This window comes from Pseudophryne corroboree, chromosome 8, assembly GCF_028390025.1.
Source record: "Pseudophryne corroboree isolate aPseCor3 chromosome 8, aPseCor3.hap2, whole genome shotgun sequence".
In the NCBI taxonomy this organism is placed as follows: Eukaryota; Metazoa; Chordata; class Amphibia; order Anura; family Myobatrachidae; genus Pseudophryne; species Pseudophryne corroboree.
In genome coordinates this window covers 305527722-305552797 of record NC_086451.1, presented here as the reverse complement: position 1 = coordinate 305552797, position 25076 = coordinate 305527722, and the positions used below count along the sequence as shown (strand labels likewise).

The 25076-nt window shown below is 45.5% G+C and overlaps 1 protein-coding gene across 1 annotated transcript in view; it reads right to left on the bottom strand.

The window, feature by feature from the left end:
- Positions 1-23098: 23098 nt before the first annotated feature.
- The window catches only part of NRK (Nik related kinase), a 511622-nt gene continuing 509644 nt past the window's right edge, over positions 23099-25076 (bottom strand). Inside the window, exon 32 of the mRNA XM_063937359.1 lies at positions 23099-24497. Within this exon, the coding sequence (XP_063793429.1) occupies positions 24414-24497 (84 nt within the window). The 3' untranslated portion in view covers positions 23099-24413. The remainder of the gene's footprint in view (positions 24498-25076) is intronic.

Genomic DNA, 25076 nt, shown 5'->3' with positions numbered 1-25076 from the left:
AGGCCTGGAGCCAGCCCTGGGTCCCTCAAACATGGCGTTTAAATGAGTCTCTTCTCCTTAAACCCTCTAACATTGTTGAAATTAATGACATGATTCGCACTTACCTTACAGATAATAGCTCTCCTGATATTTCCCCTGCAGTGCTATGGGAGGCTCACAAGGTCACGCTACGTGCCTCCTCATTAATCTTGCTTCGACCCACAAAAAGATTGAAGCTAAACGTATTCTTGATTTGGAAACAGAGTTGACTTCTTTAACCCTTCTCCACCAGCGTTTCCCGAAAAAACGACTTTACACTAAGATCCTCTAACTTAAAGGACAGTTATCGCAAATTTTCACAAAAAAAAAATGGTTAACTCACTCTTATGGATCCGCCAGAAGTTTTATGAAAAATCAGACAGAGCGGACACTATGCTGGCTCGTCGTCTTCGGGCAAAACGTACGCAAAATCGAATACTTGCCCTGAAATGCTCTGACGGATCCGTGACTTGTAACCCCAAGGTTATGGCCTCACAATTTCACAATTATTACGAATCACTCTACAATTTATCTTCACCCACTTTTACCGACCCTCTTCATATCACCAACATCCAACATTACCTGTCCACCTGTCGCTTACCAAAACTTACTGCATCGGATCTAGAAATACTTAATGCCCCTATTTCCAACGAGGAAATTCTCACCACGATCACTCTGCTGCGCCGCTCGTCCGCCCCGGGCCCTGATGGCTGTACTGCCATCTATTATAAAAAATTTGCACAATCCCTTCTTCCCATGCTTCACTCATTATTTAATTCTTTATTGGAACAGGGCTCGCTGGATGCAGCCACCACCAGGGCCAACATTATCGTTATATCCAAGCCTGAGAGCGACCCGCTGTAAATTAAAAATTATAGACCCATCTCACTTTTAAATACAGACCTCAAGTTGTTTGCCAAAATCCTTGTGAACAGATTGGCCCCATTCCTACTGGCTTTAGTACATCCGGACCAAGTCGGTTTTGTTCCTAACCGGCAGGCAGCGGATAACACTCGCCAACTTATTAATCTTATCCACCTCTCCCAACGGGAGTCCCTTCCGACCCTGGTGGTGGCTCTGGATGCAGAAAAAGCCTTTGATAGAGTAGCATGGCCCTTTATTCAACAAACCTTGAGAAATATAGGCCTGCACGGTGCTTTTTATAATGCCATTACCTCACTTTATCACAACCCTTCTGCCTCCGTTCTCGTTATCGGTCTTTCCTCCCCATCTGTTTCTATCAGAAATGGCACCCGACAAGGTTGCCCGCTCTCCCCGTTGTTATTCGCTCTGGTGAAGGAGCCTTTGGCGGCCAAAATCAGACTGAACGCTAACATATCGGGCGTTGCTATGGGGAATCACGAATTCAAGATAGCGCTGTATGCTGACGATGTCATATTAACTTTAACTGACCCGCACATATGTTTACAACATTTATTTGAGGAGATTCACACCTATAGTCACCTGTCTAATTACAAACTCAACACTGATAAAACAGAGATCTTAGATATACACGTGTCCTCCCGAGATCTGCGCCTCCTACAATCTTCTTATCCGTTTAAGTGGCAACACACTAAGCTTAAGTATCTAGGTATCTACCTAACTAAATCTCACGTTTCACTGTACGCAGCCAATTTTCCACGGCTATTCTCGTCTATACGTACTGACCTAGTTGATTGGAACAAACTCTATATCTCTTGGTTTGGGCGCATAGCTGCTGTCAAAATAAACATACTCCCACGATACTATATCTTTGACAGACTCTCCCAATCCACATACCAACTAAAATATTGAAGAATCTTCAAAGGGATTTATCTATCTTTGTTTGGGCTGGAAAGAAGCCCAGAGTTATGATACGACTACTTCAACAACATCGTACCTCAGGGGGCCTAGGTATGCTAGATTTGATTAAATACTACCGTGCTACACACTTAGCCTCATGTGTTCTCTGGCACTCGCCTCCTGGACAGAGACTGTGGACGCTCTTGGAAGCTCATGCAGTAAATATGTATTCAACCTCAACCCTGTTATGGTGCGCGCCTCGCTCCCTGCCTGACCTCGTCTCTCTTATTACCAACGATGCGCTTTTCACTGTCGGTCTGGGATCACTGCACCCACTTTTACCGACTTCGTTGCTATAATCCTTCATTGACTCCCCTATGGGACAATATTGAGTTTCCTCCAGGTACTGACCACCTTGCTTTTAAATATTGGATCTCACATAAATGTTCTTTTCTTGGTGGATCTAGCCCCTCTTTCTTCATTTCCCTCGTTTACGGACCTACAATCGCGCTTCTCACTTCCCCACTCGGTTTTCTATAAATTTTTGCAAATACGTTCCTTTTATACTACCCTCTGTAAAACTGCTCATCCTACACCCAAAACTGCATTTGAATCTTTATGTTGTGGTCAACGCTCTACAAAGGGTTGGCTATCCGCTATTTACCAAATCATACTTTCACACAATGCCCCCACGAAAGAGGCTCATGAATTAGCTTGGGAACGAGATATAGGGGAAATGTTAACCGTCGAGGAATGGGCTGACATCAGGCAGGAAATTGCTAAGAGTTCCTTGTCAGTTCGTATCAAGGAAAACTCTTATAAAATCTATTACCGATGGTACTTAGTGCCGTCTAGGCTACAGACTATCTACCCTTCCTGCTCTGATAGATGTTGTAGACTTTGTGGGCAACGGGGAACCATGCTGCATGTTTGGTGGTCCTGTGGGCTCGTCCGCCGCTACTGACACCAGATTCATAAACTAATTTTGGAAATCACCAGTGTAGTTATTTCCGACTCGCCCTTTTATTCTCTACTTTTGCGTCCTATCCGTGACATCTCAAGCCATCACCTAAGATTAATTAAATACATTTTAAATACAGCCAAATGCCAAATTGCGGCAAATTGGAAATCTGCCTCTCCTCCTACCCTCCCCGCTACTATCAATGTGTCACAACTGAGGGCTGGAGACCGTGACTGGGAGCCTCAGTTGTAGGGGTTGACGGGTACCTGAATGTTGGAGGAGCGATGGGACTCCTGGACATGCGTAAAGACAGTAGCAAGGATGCCCGAAGGCGTGACCACGACAACTGGAAATATCTTTCAGTGATTTTAGTAAATGAAAGTCATAAAACGTGCAAAAACAATAGAAAGTCACAAGTGGAAATTTAGGTGTGCAACTGGTTAATACCAGTAACCTGGAATGTAGAGAAAAGTTCTGTAACCTGTAAATGAAGCTAGGGTTCGCTGGAAAATTGAAATAGAAGCTGGAGTGCGCTGGAAAACTGTAGTTGTTGAAGAGTGGCTGCTGGAAAGCCGGAATACAGACACAGGTGAGTAAGGTGATATTGTAGAGGGTTAATCACAGAGGTGTCGTGTTACACCACAGAGTGTAACACAGAGGAGTCAGGCTTGAATGCAGGAGAGTTCACTGGAGAATCTGTAGAAGACTGCACACAGGAACCACTGGAGACAAATGAAGCACTGACATCTATCTGGCCCAGACACAGGATACTTATACCTGCAGCTATGCAGGCATTGGCTGGGCAATTATGCAGATTTCAGAGCCAGTAGATTGGAGGAGCTGGAACATGTGATTGCATCCAACATGGCTGCGCCCATGCTGGAAGTAAGATGGAAAACCTGGTTTGGAACACAATGTAGAAACATAGTAGTAATGGCGGCTCCGGCCGCAGAGGACAGGAGACGCCAAACAACAAGTGCATGCTGAGACACGTGGAAGGCAGCGGAGGCCGCGGAGGGCGTACAACCAGAAGGGAGATAGTGTCTCAGTACTCGGATCGTGACAGTACCCCCCCTTTTAGGAGTGGCCCCAGGACACTTCTTAAGTTTTCCTGGCCATCTGGAATGTAACTTCTGGATGAAGACTTGTGCCAACTTGGAAGTGGGGAATCCATGACAGAATCCATCGAGGAATGAACCCACGGACGATGAGGAACAGACAAGGAAACCAGTTGCCTATTGGGTGACTGGCGGGATACTTTGTGCTGGGCAGATTTTGGGCAGGAGGCCACAAATTCAGCAAAGTCCTTTTTTAGGGTCGGCCACCAGTTTGACCTGGAAACGACTTTTAAGGTCTTGCGTATGCCCGTGTGTCCGGCAAAGCGAGAGGAATATGCCCGATGCAAGAGCTTCCTCCTGAAAGCCGGCTTCACAAAATTTTTCCCTGGCGGGGGCATACAGTCCATCCTCACTGCGGAGAACGCCACTGGATCAACAATACAATGCTTGACAGTAGACTCAGACTAATTTTCTTGCTCCCGGGAGCGGGTACGGGCATCAGCCTTGTGATTCGGTGACCCTGGACAAAACTGTAGTTTGGAGACTTGGCACGAAGGAGACGGGACATCAGAAGACTTGTAGGAGGATATGCGAACTGGAAGCTCTTTTTGGAGACAGGTCTCTGAGCAGGAAGGACCCCATGCCAGGATACGGGTCGACTTCCAATCAACTTGAGGATTATGCAGACGTAGCCATGGAAGGCCTAGGACCACAGGATGGGTGGCCCTGGGGATAACCTGGAAAGAAATCAACTCTGTATGCAGATCCCCTACCTTCAGACGGATAGGTAGGGTCTTAGAGGTAATCACAGCATTAGGAATCCTACTGCCGTCCACGGCAGTTAGAGATATCGGTGATGACAGTCTTTTAGTGGGTAGAGACCACTGCTTAACGAACCTCTCTGTAATAAAGTTTCCGGCTGCTCCAGAATCCAATAAGGCAGTGAGATTCTTAGTACGCTGAGCCACCTGCAGAAAAACGGAGAGATTGCAGTTACTTGGAAATGGAGAGAAATTCGTCACTCCTAGCTGGTCTTCTCCTTGGTGGGCTAGGACTTGAGGTTGTCCCGGACGCTTGGGACAGGACTTGATAACATGAGAAGATTCGGCACAATACAAACAGAGACGCTCAGCAAGACGTCTACTACGCTCTGCCTGAGATAAACGAGAGCGACCTATCTGCATAGGTTCCTCCCTAGACGGAGATGGCTGACGAGGAATGGAAACAGTAGGAATCCTGGGAAATGTGGATCTTCCTCGTTCAACAGCCCTTTCACGGAACCGTAAATCGACCTTAGTGCAGAGGGAAATGAGCTTGTTTAAAGTTAAAGGCAAGTCTCTAGCAGCGAGCTCATCTTTGATACGCTCGGATAGCCCTCCCCAGAAGGCTGCATAAAGAGCGTCATCATTCCAGGAGACTTCAGATGCCAAGGTCTGGAATTGCACCAAATACTGACCGACAGTTCGCGTCCCCTGATGCAGCCGAAGGATCTCTGAAGAAGCTGATGTCACTCGACCTGGCTCATCGAAAATTCGTCTGAATGTTGCCACGAAGTTAGCATAGGATGACAACAGGGCATCAGACCTTTCCCATATAGGTGAGGCCCAGTCTAGAGCGGCACCAGTGAGTAGAGAAATAAGGTATGCCACCTTAATGCGGTCAGTAGGGAAACTGCTGGGTTGCAATTCAAATTGGATCTCGCACTGGTTTAGGAAACCCCTGCAGGCTTTAGGGGATCCATCATATTTAGCAGGAGTCGGCAAGTGAAGATAGGGAGCAGGAACAGGTATGGTGGGTGGGGACACCACCGGAGGCGCTGGAGTCGACACACTGGACGCCCCTAATCCACGGAGGGCCGCTTGAATTTCATCCAGCCGGGAGGAGAGGTCCTGGAGACAGCGAACAACATGACCTTGAGCCGCCTCCTGACGTTCAAGGCGGATTGCCAGTTCTTGTATCAGCCCATTCGCTTGGGCCTGATCTCCGGCCAAATCCATTTGGTCAGTGCTTACTGTCACAACTGAGGGCTGGAGACCGTGACTGGGAGCCTCAGTTGTAGGGGTTGACGGGTACCTGAATGTTGGAGGAGCGATGGGACTCCTGGACATGCGTAAAGACAGTAACAAGGATGCCCGAAGGCGTGACCACGACAACTGGAAATATATTTCAGTGATTTTATTAAATGAAAGTCATAAAACGTGCAAAAACAATAGAAAGTCACAAGTGGAAATTTAGGTGTGCAACTGGTTAATACCAGTAACCTGGAATGTAGAGAAAAGTTCTGTAACCTGTAAATGAAGCTAGGGTTCGCTGGAAAATTGAAATAGAAGCTGGAGTGCGCTGGAAAACTGTAGTTGTTGAAGAGTGGCTGCTGGAAAGCCGGAATACAGACACAGGTGAGTAAGGTGATGTTGTAGAGGGTTAATCACAGAGGTGTCGTGTTACACCACAGAGTGTAACACAGAGGAGTCGGGCTTGAATGCAGGAGAGTTCACTGGAGAATCTGTAGAAGACTGCACACAGGAACCACTGGAGACAAATGAAGCACTGACATCTATCTGGCCCAGACACAGGATACTTATACCTGCAGCTATGCAGGCATTGGCTGGGCAATTATGCAGATTTCAGAGCCAGTAGATTGGAGGAGCTGGAACATGTGATTGCATCCAACATGGCTGCGCCCATGCTGGAAGTAAGATGGAAAACCTGGTTTGGAACACAATGTAGAAACATAGTAGTAATTGCGGCTCCGGCCGCAGAGGACAGGAGACGCCAAACAACAAGTGCATGCTGAGACACGTGGAAGACAGCGGAGGCCGCGGAGGGCGTACAACCAGAAGGGAGATAGTGTCTCAGTACTCGGATCGTGACACAATGCTATATGGTCCACATACAAACGGGAACGCATTACCGCTGCCCTTCATCATACGTCAATTACTTTTATACGCACTTGGACACCATGGACATTGCACTTTAATGCAGAACCGCCATTGACAACCATCTGATCCACTATCCATATATGTGACTGGACTCTATAATATGACCAACCTCGCCTGGCCGATACTCACCCCCCTCCCCTTCTTTCCTTGCTCTTGCCTCTTATTCTTTTTCTTGTTTCCTTGCTTTACTCTGTTTTTCTTCTTGTTCTTTATATAATTGTATTGCTGCTTCTGTTTTTTGATATTTGATGGATAGGATCACTATGGACCATGATGTTACTATGTCTTTTTGACGCCCCATCTCTATGCACCTCCTATATTGATCGGCAATCTGTCTATTGTTCTTGCGTTTGTTCTTCTTATTACAAAATGTAAATACCAAATTGCTTTCTAACAAATATTTAAAATGCCCGCGCTAATATATATTGTAAACGCCTGCACCTCTTATTACCATGTGCCATGAATGTGCGCTATACATAGCAAAACACTGCATCCCATAAGAGAAAACAATACACCCACACATTATCCGAGTTCCAAAGCTCATTGATGTATATATTTGTTATTAAAAGGATATGAATTCAATATATTACAATGTACAGTATACCTATAGTTACATGGTTACAACTCATACAGTAAGCAGTTAATACATACAGTTACATACAGTTACAGGCCAGCGATACAATTACCATTTCTTTCAATGCATCCTCCTCTTAATATCTCTCTCTATCTCAGCAAATAAATACAGGAACTGATCTGGCAGCAACTCCATCATCGTCTGATACAAAACAGCAACTGAGAACTGTGTGTCTCCGCAATGTATTATCTAGTTTTGGGGGAGGGAACTTTCTCATTCATGATGAGTCACTAGTTTATTTGTATGCTAAACAGGTTCAACCTTGAAGACATCAAAAGGGGCTGGCCTGAGCTTCCTGTCCACTATCCTAATAAGAGTGATTTTAGCTTTCATATATTTAATCATAACTATTTGTTGCAATGTCCTACAACTTAATAACAAGTATCAAATGAATCTACACATTAATCTGGTTGCTTTAATAGTAAATATGACATGTCTATCTTGCTTCGTTCAAATAATACACATACATGACATTACTTCATTATATAATATTAAATCATTATGATGTCTGGCGCTTGATATTATTATAATTATGTACTGTATGAAATAAGTATCGAATCCATCTTTGTGGCATGTCCGTGTAAATGCGTGTGTTACCATATATTGCTGTGCTCGCTGCGCGTATTTGCAAGTATAGCGACTTATATGTGTGTAGAGTTTGTATGTTCTTTCTATGTAATATTTTTGACTTCGACAAAAACCAATAAAACTTATTTTCAACAAAAAAAATGTCACTCAGCTGTCAGCCAATCAGAGCACGCGGACCAGCTTTTGATTGGCTGCCAGCCCGTGATCTTTGATTAGCTGACAGCCAGGGACACAGTGAGTGAGGTGAGGCACAGGAGAGACGCACGCTGCGCTCTCCTCCCTTCAGCGTCAGAGATAGGAATTGGCAGCAGCAGAGGAGGGTGAGCACCGCAGGGGGCATCTGTGTATCTGGCAGCACTCAGGGCATATGTATCTGACACAGCTGGGGGCATTTATGTATCTGCCAGCTTGGGGGCATATATGTATCTGGCAGCACTGGAGGCATATGTATCTGGCACCGCTGGGGACATTTACATATCTTGCAGCTTGGGGGAATTTATGTATCTGGCAGCTTGGGGGCATATATGTATCTGGCAGCTTGGGGGCATATATGTATCTGGCAGCACTGTGGGCATTTATATATCTGGCACCGCTGGGGGCATTTATGTATCTGGTAGCTAGGGGGCATTTATGTACCTGGCACTGTTGGGGGCATTTATGTATCTGGCACTGTTGGGGGCATTTATGTATCTGACAGCACTGAGGGCATATGTATCTGGCAGCACTGGGGGCATATGTATCTGGCACCGCTGGGGGCCTTTTATGTATCTGGCACTGCTGGGGGCATTTGTGTATCTGGCACCACTGGGGGCATTTGTGTATCTGGCACCACTAGGGGCATTTATGTATCGGACAGCTTGGGGGCATATATGTATCTGGCAGCACTGGGGGCTTATGTATCTGGCACCGCTGGGGGCATTTATGTATCTGGCAGCTTGGTGGCATATATGTATCTGGCAGCTTGGGGGCATTTATGTATCTGGCACCGCTGGGGGCATACAATATGTGTATCTGGCACAGCTGGGGGCATATGTGTATCTGGCACCACTGGGGGCATTTATGTATCTGGCACTGCTGGGGGCATTTATGTATCTGGCACCGCTGGGGGCATATATGTATCTGGCAACTTGGGGATATATATGTATCTGGCACCACTGGGGGCATATGTGTATCTGGCACCACTGGGGGCATATGTGTATCTAGCACCACTGGGGGCATATGTTTATCTGGCACCACTGGGGGCATATGTGTATATGGCACCACTGGGGACATTGAGTAAGGGGTACCACTGGGGGGCATATGTGTATCTGGCACTAGACACAGAGTGAAGGAAGGTGAATTCTAATAGACACAGGGTGCAGGGGGCAGGCTGAGAGGCAGAGTGCAGGGTGGGAGGCTGAGAGGCACAGAGTGAAGGGGGAGACTGAGAGATACAAAGTATGGCAGATTGAAAGAGATGCGTGACAGGGCTATGCAGGCGGGAGATGAATGTGGATGAGACAACGCTGGGAGGGGATGATGGTGGGATGAAAGACAACGCAGGGAGGGGAGGAGATGGTGGGGCTGGGACCGGAGGAGATGGTGGGGCTGAGAGACACAGGGAGGAGATGATGGTGTGGCTTAGAGACGCAGGGGGGTAGGAGGTGACATGAGTCTGGTTGAACCTCTGTGACATTATGATGATCTTGGTTATATTCCTACATAAAAAAGAATCTTCTGGACCATGCAATTTCCTACATGAATAGTGATTAATGATAGAAGATGCTGTCTGCCCAGGGAGGACATTTCTTCAGAGGTTCCCCATTGTGAGAAATCACTATATGCTATTGAGAAACAGGTGGTGTGTCATGTTGACACGCTCACATGTGCAGTGGCCACGCCCCTTGTGGTATGTGATGTATATTGCTTTGAGTGCCAATAGGCAGTGATAGACACGCCCAATAGGCAGTGCTAGACACGCCCAGTAGGTGGTGCTAAACACCGCCTTCCGACAGTGCACCCCCTAATAAAAATGTTCTGCGCATGCCTATGGGGGCAATTCTCTTTCTAGCACAGGGCACCAAAAAGTCTAGTTATGGCTCTGCCACTTATTGTTAGTTATGGCCATGTTATCATGTTGTAGGTTTTTTGATAGTGAAATATTTTTCTAGGTTTATTCTTTTGTTTTTAAAATTTCAATGCATTCTATTCTGTGCATTTATTTATTTTTGTAGATATTTAATACAATGATAAGAGGGTAGTACAGTAGGGTACAAGATAGCCTATAGATTTCTTTCCATGAGTGAGAACAGCTTCTAAGGCATAGCACAATGCCTTTGTACAAGTACTGCTTGAGGCATATTTAATCCAGTTTCTCCTGAGGTTGTGTAATGTGTATTTTACCACAATAAACAAACAGTGCAGCCACTTCCAATATTTCTCATTTCAAGAGGCAGGCATACAGTGGAGTCTTATGGGGATTGCCTGCCAATTAAGTTGCATCTGTGGTATTGAAATGGAATGAGTAAAACAAAATATTTGTCTTTTGATGGTCAAGCTGTGCCTATGTGGATTTTTGCCACTTGTAAAATAAAAACAAAAAACACTCCCAACAACACACAGAGCAGATGTGCCTCTGGCAGTATATTTTTATTATTAATTGACAAATAATTTCATGTAATTAGGAAGTTTTATGAACATATGTTGTATTTTAATATACAAAGATATAAAAGACATGGAGATTTCAGGATTGGATGTCATGTAAGAAACTAATATTGCAGCATTCACTTGGTTTTAATATAAAAAAAAAAGTTACATCAAATTTGCACATAATATTTACTACATACATTTTTTAAAGACGTACAGTAGCTAAAAGGCAAATATCTTACATGAAAAAGGGAATTTTGTACAATTTTACCCAAAGTCACCCTTGAAGAAGCCAATTTTCCTTAACACTTCTCACTTCCTGAATACTTTATAAACAGATTCAACAATGCAGACATGGCAGTCCATATCTCTTAGAAAATATACAGTAGTCATTTTACATTTCTATTTCTAGCCAACTTAATTTGACCAAAGATTAGATGTTCATTATTAATGTATGTTATGTGCGTACAGAGGTGGTTTTAGGTGCAGGCTACCAGGGCGGCTGCCCAGGGTGCTGTAGCCTGGGGGTGCAGCCGACGTCACTCCGGTATCTCATTTTGATTTAAGTGTGACCTCCCACTGCCCACACTGCGCTGGCCATTGAGCACCTCCCGCTGCCACTACTGACTTCCAGCCAGCTTGACCCTGTAGGAGAGATGATAAGGAGCTGGGGGATCTACTGCTGCATCCGGAGGTGAGTGATGATGACACAGGCAGTGGACACACACACACACACACACACACACACACACACACACACACACACACACACACACACACTGTATAAGGGGTTCTACCTGGCGCAATGTGCATAAGAGGCTCTACCTTGCACAGCGTGTTTAAGGGACTCTACCTGGTGCAATGTGTATAAGGGGCTCTACCTGGTGTAATGTGTACAAGGGGCTCTGCTCTACTGTGGTGTAATGCATGTAAGGGGCTCTAACATGACATAATGTGTATTTCTGTGTGGTGTAATGTGACTGATGGACACAACTGTGCGGTGTAATGTGGATTGGTACTATTCTGTGGCCATACCCCTTCCCCATGAAGCCACTCCCCTATCTTTGTGATGCGTGCATTCGGCGCGCACTGTCCCTGTTTTGGATGGGGCTCGCAAAAGGAAACAATCGCCCTGGGCGCCACAAGGTCTAGAACCAGCCCTGGGTTCATAAATGGCTAATGTCACTACAACAACTTTGCTGTGTGGTCCAAATAATCCCCTAAAGCAGATTGCATGTAAAAGTGTACTGGTGTTTCATAAATAAATGTCTTCTGTTAGAAAAACATGAACATTGCTTTTATACATGCTACAAAGTGCACTATCAAATGCAAGCAATATGCAATCTAGGCAAATTAAGTAGGTTAGTAATTAAAGTCAGATTACAGGAATCAGAAATGTGAAGTTTCTAGAGTCTTAACCAATAATGAGCTCCAGGGCCGTAACTAGGTGTGTGCGGAGAGGTCACCCCACATAGCGCTGCAGGCTACGGGGCACTGTTGGCGGCACTTGTCATTTATCTGTTTTAATTACTTTTACTTGCAGTTTACCCTTTTTTTGAAGCCCAGCATCTCCTGACCGCCTGTCTCTTACCCTGACCCCTTCTGTCGTTAATACCTATACAACAGCCATGAACTCAACTTGAGATTTCTTTTTTATTCAGTCACACTGTCCTTTATTACATATCAAGATGCTGACATACCCGGGATACGAACCCATTCGCTGTGGCATTGCAGTCAGACAATCTATTAATTGAGCTATCTGCCCTTGCATAGAAAGGTAATTCTAAGCTAGAGAATTCTTTCTATTTGAAGCTTATTTTGTACTTTGTGAGAAAATTATCAGCATTGCGGCTGAGCAGATCTATGTGGTGTGTGGCTGCAAGAGATTGGATGCGTGGCTGCACACTGCATAGATCTGCTAAATTACAATGCTGATTTTTTCTATTTGTTTTACAAAGTACCATTAGCTTCATATAGGCCCTCATTCCGAGCTGATCGCTCGCTAGCTATTTTTTGTAGAGCAGCAATCAGATAGTCGCCGCCCACGGGGGAGTGTATTTTCGCTTTGCAGAGGTGCGATCGCATGTGCAGCCGAGTGGGACGAAAATGTTTTTTGCAGTTTCTGAGTAGGTCTGAACTTACTCAGCCCTTGCGATCACTTTAGCCTGTCAGGTCCCGGAATTGACATCAGACACCCGCCCTGCAAACGCCTGGACACGCCTGCATTCCCTACCACTCCCAGAAAACGATCAGTTAACACCCATAAACGCCCTCTTCCTGTCAATCGCCTTGCGATCGGTTGTGCGAATGAATTTGTCGCTAGAAGCATTGCACAGCAACAATGCTGTTTGTAGCGAGCGATCAACTCGGAATGACCCCCATAGTGTTCATTTATATGTATTTATATGTAGCTCAATGAGTAGGGAGTCTTATTAGAATGCAACAGGTTATGGGTTTGAATCCTGGGTACGGCAGTATATTGAAATGTGTTATTTAATAAAGGGTATTGTAACTGAATAACAACAAGCTCTCAAGTTAAATGCATGATTGTGGTATAAAGCGGATTTGTGTCCGAATCCATTTTTATAAAACCCCGCAGGGCATGCTGTTTTTATTTACGAAACAAACAGCATACCCTGCTGGGTTTTATGCACTAAACTAACGTTTGTGAGTCTCTGAGTGCCGCCTAGTTTTTGGAGAAGATATATATATATATATATATATATATATATATCTCTATCGTGGGAAGGGGCATCATAGCATGGGCTTTCGCTGGGATCAATCTTGCCATGCCCCTTCCTCACAAGCATGGAAAAATGAGGGGGAGGCGCCAATTTTCTCCCTGGCACAGGGCACCAAAAAGTCTAGTTACAGCTCTGATGAGCTCATATTGTATTGTAAACAAAATGTGGTGGTGTGTTATATACAGTATATATATACCTGGTATTAAGCAGTAAAGATGTAGAGTTACTATGAAAAAAACGTCTTATCCTTTTCCTTTGGTAAGTGTCATGTTCAGAGTAAAGATGAATGGGGATGGATGTACTCAGTTCTTTTCACCAAAAACAGGGCAAGTTTGGATTTATGTTATTGGCTATCCAAAACACATGAGAGCTGATAGACAATAAGATGCCATTTTTCAGATATGAATAAATTCGGGCAAATCCGAATCCACACATCTCTCATTTAAAGTTATAACACCTGCATAGATAGAATATAGGGGCACTGAGGGGGAAGGGGGCAGCTGATAAGGGGGACATTTGGGACCTGATTGGCCGAGCGATGGGAGGTGGGGATGTGAGTCATATCATAATGTGACGTGAGAGGGTGGCAAATCCATTCCAATTAAGACCCTGGAGAAAGAGGATGCACCAGGGGCTGCCACTCCCACATGTATCCAGTTCTGTGCCACACACCACCCCCTTTGCAGTTCGCGGCACCCACTGCAGTAATATAAAGAGAAGTGATGGGAAGTTGGTGAATGAGAGAAGAGATCATTGTGTACTTTAGTTAAAGGGTTGGTGGTAAAGTAGCAGAATTTGGATTGGGGTATATATAATGTCAAGTAAGCATGGAAAAAACATGCCTTACAAGAGCAAACCAGTAACAGGGGCAATTAATATATATGAAGAAAATACAAATAATATATTTAAAAGCTGCATAATGGGCCTATTTCAGACCTGATCACTAGGCTGCATTTTCGTACAGCAGGCGACCAGGTCTAAACTGCGCATGCATATGCACCACAATGTGCAGGCACTTTACAAATCGGATCGCCGCTCAGCGATGGATTTGTGCGAATGATCCATTAGCATGGGCGTTCGCAAGGAGATTGACAGGAATAAAGCATTTGTGGGTGTCAACTGACCATTTTCTGGGAGTGTTTGGAAAAATGCAGGCGTGTCCAAGCGTTTGCAGGGTGGGTGTGTGACGCCAATCCCGGTTCTGAATAGGCTGAAGCGATCGCAGCAGCTGAGTAAGTTCTGGGCTACTCAGAGACTGCACAAATTCAGTTTGTACAGCTCTGCTACATATGCGTTTGCACAGCTAAAATACACTCCCTCTGTAGGTGGCGACTATCTGATCGCAGCAGTGCAAAAATCGCCTGCTAGCGATCAGGTCTGAATTAGGCCCATTGTCAAGTAATGATGGCAAAATGGAGATACAATGAATAAAATGTAATGCTGCCCACACCACCAAGTAACAGGACAGGGAGTGGCAGAATTGCTTTTACCAGGGCCGTAACTACGTGTGTGCCAGGTGTGCCTGGCACACAGTGCAGTTGCCCTGAGGGCGCAATGGCCAGCGGCTTGTAATGAGTCAAATTGACTCATTACAAGCCGCCTCTGCTGTGTGCGCTGCGCTGGTGAGGAGAGCAGCAGCGCCGGAGGCAGCGAAGAAGGAGGAGGAGGGAGGGGGACTGGAGCCGCAGCAGCGCCATGCAATTGGTAGAGGCGCCGCTGCAGCTGTCCCCTCTCCTTCCATATTGGCTGCCCAGTGCTGCTGTGAATGCTGGGATGCGGTTCCTTCATCCCAACATTCACAACGGCGGCGGGCAGCCAATATGGAAGGAGAGGGGACTGCTGCAGCGGCACCTCTACCAATTACATAGCGCTGCTGCTGCTCAAGTCCCCCTCCCTCCTCCTCCTTCTCCCCTGCCTACACCGAGGGATCTACCAGCACGAGGAGCTTGACTGCCATCAGGGAGAGATGGTAAGTATTTCTCTCTCTCTATTTCTCTATCTATTCTGTCTGCCGCAATATGTAAAAAGGGGACACTGTCTGCCATAATGTGTAAAAAGGGGGACGCTGTCTGCCATAATGTGTAAGAAGGGGACTCTGTCTGCCGTAATGTGTAAAAAGGGGACTCTGTCTGCTGTAATGTGTAAAAAGGGGGACGCTGTCTGTCGTAATGTGTAAAAAGGGGATGCTGTCTGCAGTGGCGGAACTTGTGAATAGTGGGCCCAGGTGCAAAACTTTGTTTTGGGCCCCCCTTCTCCGCCCCACCCCAAGTTCACAATATGCCACATGGCAGTCTGTGACAGGGAGAGGCAGTGGGTGATGGGAAGGAGGATAAGGTGATGGGTACAGACAGAGGGTGACAGAGATAAGCAGTGAATGATGAGGAGGGGGTGACAGGTAGAGGGAGAGGGTGACAGGGAGGCAGTAGATGATGGAGAGAGTGACATAGGCAGTAGGAAATGGAGAGGATAACAGGGAGAGGCAGCGGGTAACAGGAAGAGGGTGACAGGGATAGGCAGAGGATAATGGGGAGGGGGTGACAGGTATAGTCAGTGGGTGACAGGTAGAGTGTGAGAGGGAGTGATTGACAGGTATAGGCAGTGGGAGACAGAGAGTGACAGGTAAAGGCAGTGGGAGACAGGGTGAGGGTGACAGATATAGGCAGTTAGTAACAGGGAGAGGGTGACAGGGATAGGCAGAGGATGATGGGGAGGGGCTGACAGGTATACGCAGTGGGAGATGGAGAGAGTGACAGTTACAGGCAGTGGGTGAGAGGAAGAGGATGACAGGTATAGTCAGTGGGTGACAGGGAGACAGTGACAGGGATAGGCAGAGGATGATGATGGATTTGACAGGTATAGTCAGTGGGTGACAGGTAGAGGGTGAAAGGGAGAGGGTGACAGGTAAATGAAGTGGGAGACGAAGAGGGTGACAGATATAGTCAGTTAGTGACAAGTAGAGGGTGACAGGTATAGTCAGTGGGTGACAGGGAGAGGGTGACGGGTATAGGCAGTGGGAGACAGGATGAGGGTGATAGGTATAGGCAGTGAGTGACAGGTGGAGGATGACAGGGATAGGCAGAGGATGATGGGGAGGGATTTGACAGGAATAGTCAGTGGGTGACAGGTAGAGGGTGAGAGGGAGTGGGTGACAGGTATAGGCATTGGGAGATGGAGAGGGTGACAGGTATAGTCAATGCGTGACAGGTAAAGGGTGAGAGGGAGAGGGTGACAAGTACAGTCAGTGGGTGACAGAGAGAGGGTGACAGGTATAGGCAGTGGGTGACAGGTAGGGGGTGAGAGGGTAAAAGGTATAGTCAGTGGGTGACAGGGATAGGCAGAGGATTATGGGGAGGGATTTGACCGGTATAGACAGTGGGTGACAGGTAGAGGGGGAGAGGGTGACAGGTATAGGCAGTTGGAGACAGAGAGGGTGACAGGTATAATCAGCGGGTGACAGTCAGAGGGTGAGAGGGACAGGGCGACAGGTATAGTCAGTGGGTGACAGGGAGAGGGTGACAGGTATAGGCAGTGGGAGACAGGGTGAGAGAGACAGGTATAGGCAGTGAGTGACAGGTAGAAAATGACAGGGATAGGCAGAGGATGATGGGGAGGGATTTGACAGGTATAGTCAGTGGGTGACAGGTAGAGGGTGAGAGGGAGTGGGTGACAGATATAGGCAGTGGGAGACGGAGAGGGTGACAGGTGTAGTCAGTGGGTGACATGTAGAGAGGGAGAGGGTGACAAGTATAGTCAGTTGGTGACAGGGAGAGGGTGACAGTTATAGGCAGTGGGTGACAGGTAGAGGGTGAGAGGATGACAGGTATAGTCACTGGGTGACAGGGATAGGCAAAAGATGATGGGGAGGGATTTGACTGGTATAGTCAGTGGGTGACAGGTAGAGGGTGAGAGGGTGACAGGTATAGGCAGTGGAAGACGGAGAGGGTGACAGGTATAATCAGTGGGTGACAGGTAGAGGGTGAGAGGGAGAGGGTGATGGGTATAGTCAGTGGGTGACAGGTATAGGCAGTGGGTGACAGGGAGAGGGTGACAGGGATAGGCAGTGGAAGATGGAGAGGGTGACAGGTATAGTCAGTGGGTGACAGGTAAAGGGTGAGAGGGAGAGGGTGACAGGTATAGGCAGTGGGAAAGGGTGACAGGTATAGGCAGTGGGTGACAGGGAGAGGGTGACAGGGATAGGCAGAGGATGATGGGGAGGGATTTGACAGGTATAGTCAGTGGGTGACAGGTAGAGGGTGACAGGTATAGGCAGTGGGAGACAGAGAGGGTGACAGGTATAGTCAGTGGGTGACAGGTAAAGGGTGAGAGGGAGAGGGTGACAGGTATAGGCAGTGGGAGAGGGTGACAGGTATAGTCAGTGGGTGATAGGTATAGGCAGTGGTAGAAGGAGAGGGTGACAGGTATAGTCAGTGGGTGACAGGTAAAGGGTGAGAGGGAGAGGGTGACAGGTAAAGGGTGAGAGGAAGAGGGTGACAGGTATAGGCAGTGGGAGAAGGTGACAGGTATAGTCAGTGGGTGACAGGTAGAGGGTGAGAGGGAGAGAGTGATAGGTATAGGCAGTGGGTGAGAGGTAGAGGGTGAGGGTGACAGGTACAGGCAGTGGGTGACAGGGAGAGGGTGACAGCTATAGGCAGATGAGTGAGTCACAGACAGTGAGTTCTATGTATATTGTATATACTTCAATTGGTTTACCTAGACCCTGAACTGCAGACCAGCGTGAATGGAGACTTCATAATTGCGGGGATGGCTAAGACACTGGCACTGATGGCTTCAACAACAAGCTCCTGCCAGTTGTCCTCTAATGCTCCGCTGGGCAGTGAGAACTGTATAGTCACTGCACTGGCTCTATAGGCAGCTCAGTGGCTGGACACTCTTTGGTGGGGAGGACGAAGACAGCCTCAACTGCTCCTTCAGCATCTCAGGGGAACCGCTGCACCGGAAGCCTGCCAGGCGCTGGGTATTGAGCTCTCTGCAGCAGGTGGCCCCTCCGCCTCTTACCAGCTTTGCCGCTCCTTCCCCCGATGACCTCTGCACCCGCTCCAAACCTAGGGCTCCTCCCTTCCCCTCCCTGGCAGATAGGAAGAGCAGCACTGGTCAGAAGGAAAGGGGAGGAGTGGGGAAGAGAGGGGATTGGTGCCCCTCCTCCTCCTCTGGCCGGACTGCAAGAGGCATCAGTGCAAGCTCCCTACTGGGACCGGGACAGACGTGCAGCAACAGCAGCAAATAATGAGTCATTCTGACTCATGATAATGGAGCCAGCTTCGGGCCCCTTTATTGCGCTGGGCCTCGGTGCTTTGCACCGGCTGCACTGGTGGAAGTTCCGCCTCTGGCTGTCTGCCATAATGTGTAAAAAGGGGGACGCTGTCTACCGTAATATGTAAAAGGGGGACGCTGTCTGCCATAATGTGTAAAAAGAGGGACTGTCTGCTGTAATGTGTAAAAAGGGGCTCTACCTGGTGTAGTGGCGCTACTGTGCAGCGTAATTTGAATAATGGAGACTACTGTGCACCGTAGTATGAATTGGTATTATTTTGTGGCCACGCCCCTTCCCCATGAAGCCACGCCCCTATATATTTTCCGCGCGCCTACGGTGTGCACTGCGCCCATCTTGCATGGGGGGGGCCCCCAATGCCGTTTCTTGCACACAGCGCTAAAATGCCTAGTTACGGCACTGGCTTTTACTATATATACTATATATATATATATAATGTGTGTACATATAGACCACGTCATCTACAGAGGCCTTTTATGTGATAGCGGTGGAGTTAGTCAGCAGTGTATAACAGCAGTTCAAGTTAGGTGGGAGATATGAAACCGCCATACAAGTGGAAGCAGCGCTGTTGAGTCATTACAGTGGTGCCTCAACAAGTACCTGTTCTAACACTAACATAAATATCTCCAGCCACCACATTTTTCAGTCTTCACAGATATCAAACAGTGTCTTGCCTGGGGCCCCTCTTCATCTAGTTCTGCCAGAAACTGCAGTTTGCTACATTCAAGCGTACCATCAGTGTTTCGTCACTTTCCTATTACCTTCATGTTACTACATACAGTACATCTTTCTGCCAAAACTTTCCTAAACTTCCCTTAGGGCTGTTTCACATTACCCAGTTTACACCGGATGGCAAAAAGCTGGACAAACTTTGTCCGGCTTTTTGCCATCCGGCAGGGTCTTTCACACACAACGGCTTTGAGTCGTGTGTAATGCTGTGCGCATGTGCAGCAGCAGCGGTGGCTAATAAAACCGTTGTGTGGGAAAGCTCTCCTTCACACACACGGTTCTCTGCCTACAAAGATGGCACGGCCCCGGGCCGGCAGCCGGACGTTCCAGTGGATATTTCCGGCTGCAGCCCGGCAGCCGTGCCGGGGGCCGTGCCGTGTGAAAGGACACATTACTCTGAATGTGTCGCAGCAGCATGGCCGCGTCAAAAAGCCGTCCGGGATTTTGCCGGGCGGCGGGAGCCGGCGCGTGTGTAATAGCCCTTACTCTACTACATCAACATGTAGTATCTCGTGTGACTTGTAGTTCAACTTCACTCTCTCCCTCTTACAAACATAAAAATATTATAAACTATCTATTAGTTGGTTTTGTTGATTACTAATATAAATGCAAGTGTTAATAAAGGAGTATAAAATAGATAAACCTCCATTTCTAATTTTTCCAGAGAATAGTAAAAAGGTGTAACATCAAGGAAAGTGTAAACACTCTAACCTTTAATGCCCATGACATACAGCCCAGTGCTCAGCATAACATGTCCACTGTGGCCCCATAACTAACACATAGAGTACTGTGACCAAAATAAGTGATGCACCCCCCAAAAAAGAACCTTACCAGCCTTACAATAAACAGAATAACACCCTTAAGGCCCATTAGATAGAAGCTTTGCATTGACAATCTTGTGCTCAACATAACACACTCAAGCCCACCCGTCCCAAACATACTATGTCCACTATATGCAGCACTATGTTCACCATAGCAGTCCCAAATCTATTTCAGTCCTATGCTCACCATACACAACTCTGTTCCATAGCAGACTTGTCAACCACCCTATTCCAATAAAACTGCATTATCCAGTCCCATGCCCATCACATTCAACCTTGTGCCAACACATATCAGCCTCATGTCGTGTACAGTATTACCAGTGGTCATGCACCAAAATATACATGGATGCCTTTGTATTCTCAGAACAGGCAGCTATGTGACCTAGCTTTTGTACATTTTTTTTTTTTTTTTGCCAACTGAAACTAAAAACAGCTGAAAATCTATGAAAATGGTATTTATGTGTAGCCCCCTTGCTCTCCTCGCCAATAGTAACCCAGAGATCTCAGGAGCTATACAGACTGGGACCCACCCAACATGGAGATTTACTGCATGGGCTATGCCAAAATGGCTGCTACTAAACTACTAGTGGAGAATTACCTCGGTCTTTCTGTGACTAATGTAAACGTGGGCAGGGTCAATGGGGAGCTGGGTTCAGAGGAAAATTTAGGAATGGAGTCCATAAATGGGTCTGGTTTGGCACCAAATAGTGTTCCTGAGAGAGAGGAGAGGAACGGAGGAAGAAGATCCAGGAAAGTGACTGGGAGTCTGCCTGCCTGGGCGCGTGACTGCCGGAATGTGACCTCTGAGGAGCCAATAGACAGGGCTACCAATTCCTGTTCTGGCTGAAGAGTGGACTGCTGTGAAAGGTATGAGGTGTACAGACAGTGTGGAGAGTGGTGAAGAGCTGACCCTTATCACTTATCCGAGAGGGAGTGTCCAGTTCTGGGTAAATCTCAATTATTATTCTTCTAGCAAGAAAGGGAAGACTATCAATTGCATACTGCATACAGCACAGATAAGTATATATATATATATATATATACAATGGTGGGTATATAGGGAGCCGGTGAGGCATGGTCAGTTAGGCTGCTGGTATTCTAATTGTGATGTGACAGCTCTTTGATGTTCTTTGTGTCCCCTGATGACGGTCTGGATATGACCGAAAACGTTTGGGCTTTATATAATCATATTGGACTGCAGTAAACAGTCATGCTGTGCTGTCTGGAGAATAAAATTTCGTTTTGATATTCAAATCAATGAAAAGACTGGTGAGTGCTCCATTTGCCTTTTTCTATATATATATATATATATATATATATATATATATATATATCTATCAACATTCAAGGTACCCAACAAAAGAACGTGTCTGCAACTTTAATAGACTGCCCTTACAAAAATCATGTTGAGTACTTGTGAGTGAGATTGTGCATGTGGCTGTGTTCCTATCATTAAATACCGAGTATAGTTGTTTTCTACAAGATAAAGAGACTTGAGTCTACTTTGTTTGGAGTATAACAAGTGCGATAAGTGAAGTATTTCTGATAGTACCGCCTGTGGGCAACTGAACTGCAGTTCCTAGTATCAGAAGATTTGGTTGGTGTGGAGTGTGTGTTTACTTCCGATCATTGGTGTTTATTCTTTCTGCCAGTATTATGTCATATCTTGTCTTCTATAATTCATCATTATTACTTATATACTTTTATGCCATCACCAATGTTCTTATGCAATGACCAGTGTTCTTCTGTAGCAGCTGTTATCAATGTGTTCCATTCCATTCAAGAGCAATCATTGATATCATTATTTATTCAATCTTTAGCAAAATACATGTGTGATCTTGTACTACCTTGAGTTCTATTATTGTTTCTATGCTATATCAATTGTCTACATACAGTACTTTTTTTAGTCTATATGCTTATAATATTTGCTGTTCATATTTACTGCATCATTGACAGCTGAAATGTTGCCACCCTTCCATACACTAATGGTAAATAAATATACAGTGGTGGTAACCATGGGGCAGATGTATTAACCTGGAGAAGGCATAAGGAAGTGATAAACCAGTGATATGTGCAAGGTGATAAACGCACCAGCCAATCAGTTCCAATATGTAAATTAACAATTATGAGCTGATTGGCTGGTGCATTTATCACTTTGCACATATCACTGGTTTATCACTTCCTTATGCCGTCTCCAGGCTTAATACATCTGCCCCAATGTGTGTTTTGTGCTTGTTGAGTATTACTGTTGTGAGGTATAAGGGCAGAGTCTGGTGGAAAAAGGACCCCTTCCCTACCCTGTGGCCTATCTAGATTGAGGCGGAGGCACTGCTATAAATCAAGAGAACAACATTGAAACAACATATTTACCATGTGGACATCACTTCTACATGACCTTAAAGGTGTGGTTCATTAGGTCGACATGTGTTAGGTCGACATACCTTGGGTCGACCACTGAAGGTCAACAACATGCATTAGGTCAACATGGTCATTAGGTCGACATGGTCATTAGATCGACATGTACAAGGTCGACATAGAAAAAGGTTGACATGAGTTTTTTTTACTGTTTTTGGTGTCGTTTTCTTCGTAAAGTGACGGGGAACCCCAATTAGTGCACCGCGTCCCCTCGCATGGCTCGCTTCACTCGCCATGCTTCGGGTATGGCCCCTCGCTCCGCTACCGCTGCACTCAGTACAGGTTACCGTTCCCAACTGTAGTCCACGTGGATCATAAAGTATGAAAAAGGTGAAAAAAAAGAAAAAAATTGTGAAAAACTCATGTCGACCTTTTTGCATGTCGACCTAGTACAGGTCGACCTAATGGACATGTTGACCTAATGACCATATCGACCTAATGCATGTCAACCTTCAGTGGTCGACCCAATGTATGCCGATCTAATGCTTGTCGACCTAACGACCGCCTCCCGACCTTACAGTATAGACGTTTATGAAAGGGCTGTGACACATGTATGCTAAAAGTAATAAATGGATATTATTTGCAGCATTCAGTAAACAATGCATTTCAGTATACTGTATATAATTTTTAAACATTAGGTTCCATTTAATCCTTATGTAGAAAATGTAGAAATTAAATACAGCATATGCATAAAGTGGGTTCATAAGGCTAATTCATCAGAATTCTTATCTCTTGTGAAATAGAAATGTCTTGAGGCAGTATTTATAAGGTAAATTAATTCAAGTGTCATGACATCTCTGTCTGATGAATGACTCCCATAGAATAACACAGGATGAGGCATAAAACTAAATATACCCCGAAATTTAGTTCACACTGGCTGTAAACCGCAAAAGTATTAGCTAGAAATCTTTATAAGGCTAAAGAGTTGTAGCCTGCCATTTTTAAACATGTTAAAATATATAATGTTTCTAATCACAGAGGAATTATTATAAGGAGTTTATCAGTTTTATCATAAATTCTTATTTATGTCATATTAGAATCATTTGGAATGGCATTACAATATCAAAGTAACTTCATCTACATACATAAAATTGATTAGCTTTTCATGCATTCATCTGATAACTAAAATGTCACTCACACTATATTACATATATATTTTACATTGCAGAGTATAGGGTTTCTATATTTAAATAGAATTTTCTGTCCTTCAAGTAAGATTTATATTACAGTGTCGGTGGAGCATGATTAAATTCTGTGGCAAAAGTGCAATATAATGGAGTTTGGCAGCTATCCAGAATACACAATTTTCTTAGTCAATTGTTAAAATCTTGGTAACAATAGAATTGTGTTTGCATACACAATTAGTAATAGATCAGATTTTAAGTAATATGAGATAAATTATTATGAAATTACCCAGGTATTGTACCAGCAAAATGTATGTGATGCTTGTTTTCATAAGTTTAAACATATATAACATGACTGAGAACCTCCAGTCTATTGAAGTGACATTTTTTTCTGCAACTCTCAAAACTTCGACTCCCAATGTCCTTGGTCAGCAATAGCTGGGGAGCTGACTGTTACTATAGCATTAAAATGACTTCTGTGCAAAATTCATGCTGCATATAGTAGATATAAACCCACTGAAACATTACAATGCTACATGTGTATCTTCCTAATACCCAACAAGTGCATCCACTACAGCCAAGTCACCAGCACCACTAGTATTTTTTTGGTTTATAGTGCATACTAATGCAAAAGTGCCAATCAGCCACCACTTTATTTGTAATTCCTCCAGAGCCATCACCATGGTTACCAGTTGAACAGAGCATTTTGTCCAAGCGTCATGAAGTAAATTTGACTGCTGCCACCAGACTGTACTGAAGCAAAAAATACCTAAAAAAAAAAAGAAATAATATATTTATAATCATACAGTAGTAAGAAAATAGCATTATATGATGCCTAGAGAAAGTGGACAAAGTGATGTACTTGTGTATTCAGATGCTTTGTCCAGAAATGAGGAACACATGGGAGGCATTCAAGTTGCCGGCTGCCCAAATCCCGCCGGTCAGGATACCGACGCCGGAATCCCGACACCTGGTGAAATATCGGCGGTCGCAATCCCCACTCTGATGGTGATCCATGCCAGCACCCGAGTGGGAATATAACCTGTGGCGAACCAAAGGTCGCCATCCCGCAATGCTGACGGTATTCCTGCTGTCAGGATCCCAGCATCGGTCTCCTGGCTGCCAACAGCCGGGATATCATACTGAATCTGAACAAACTGTGAACTTCCATAACAGTATTTCATAAGCCCATATTTAGCATTTAGGTTGCACTAAATAGCCCTACTACAAAGCTCTAATGCTTTTGGTTCCCTCCACATTTATATGATAATCAAAGACAGTAAGAGATGAACAGAAACAGGGTTAGTATCCAACATAAGAAATGTAAAGGCCACACAATGTTTCACTA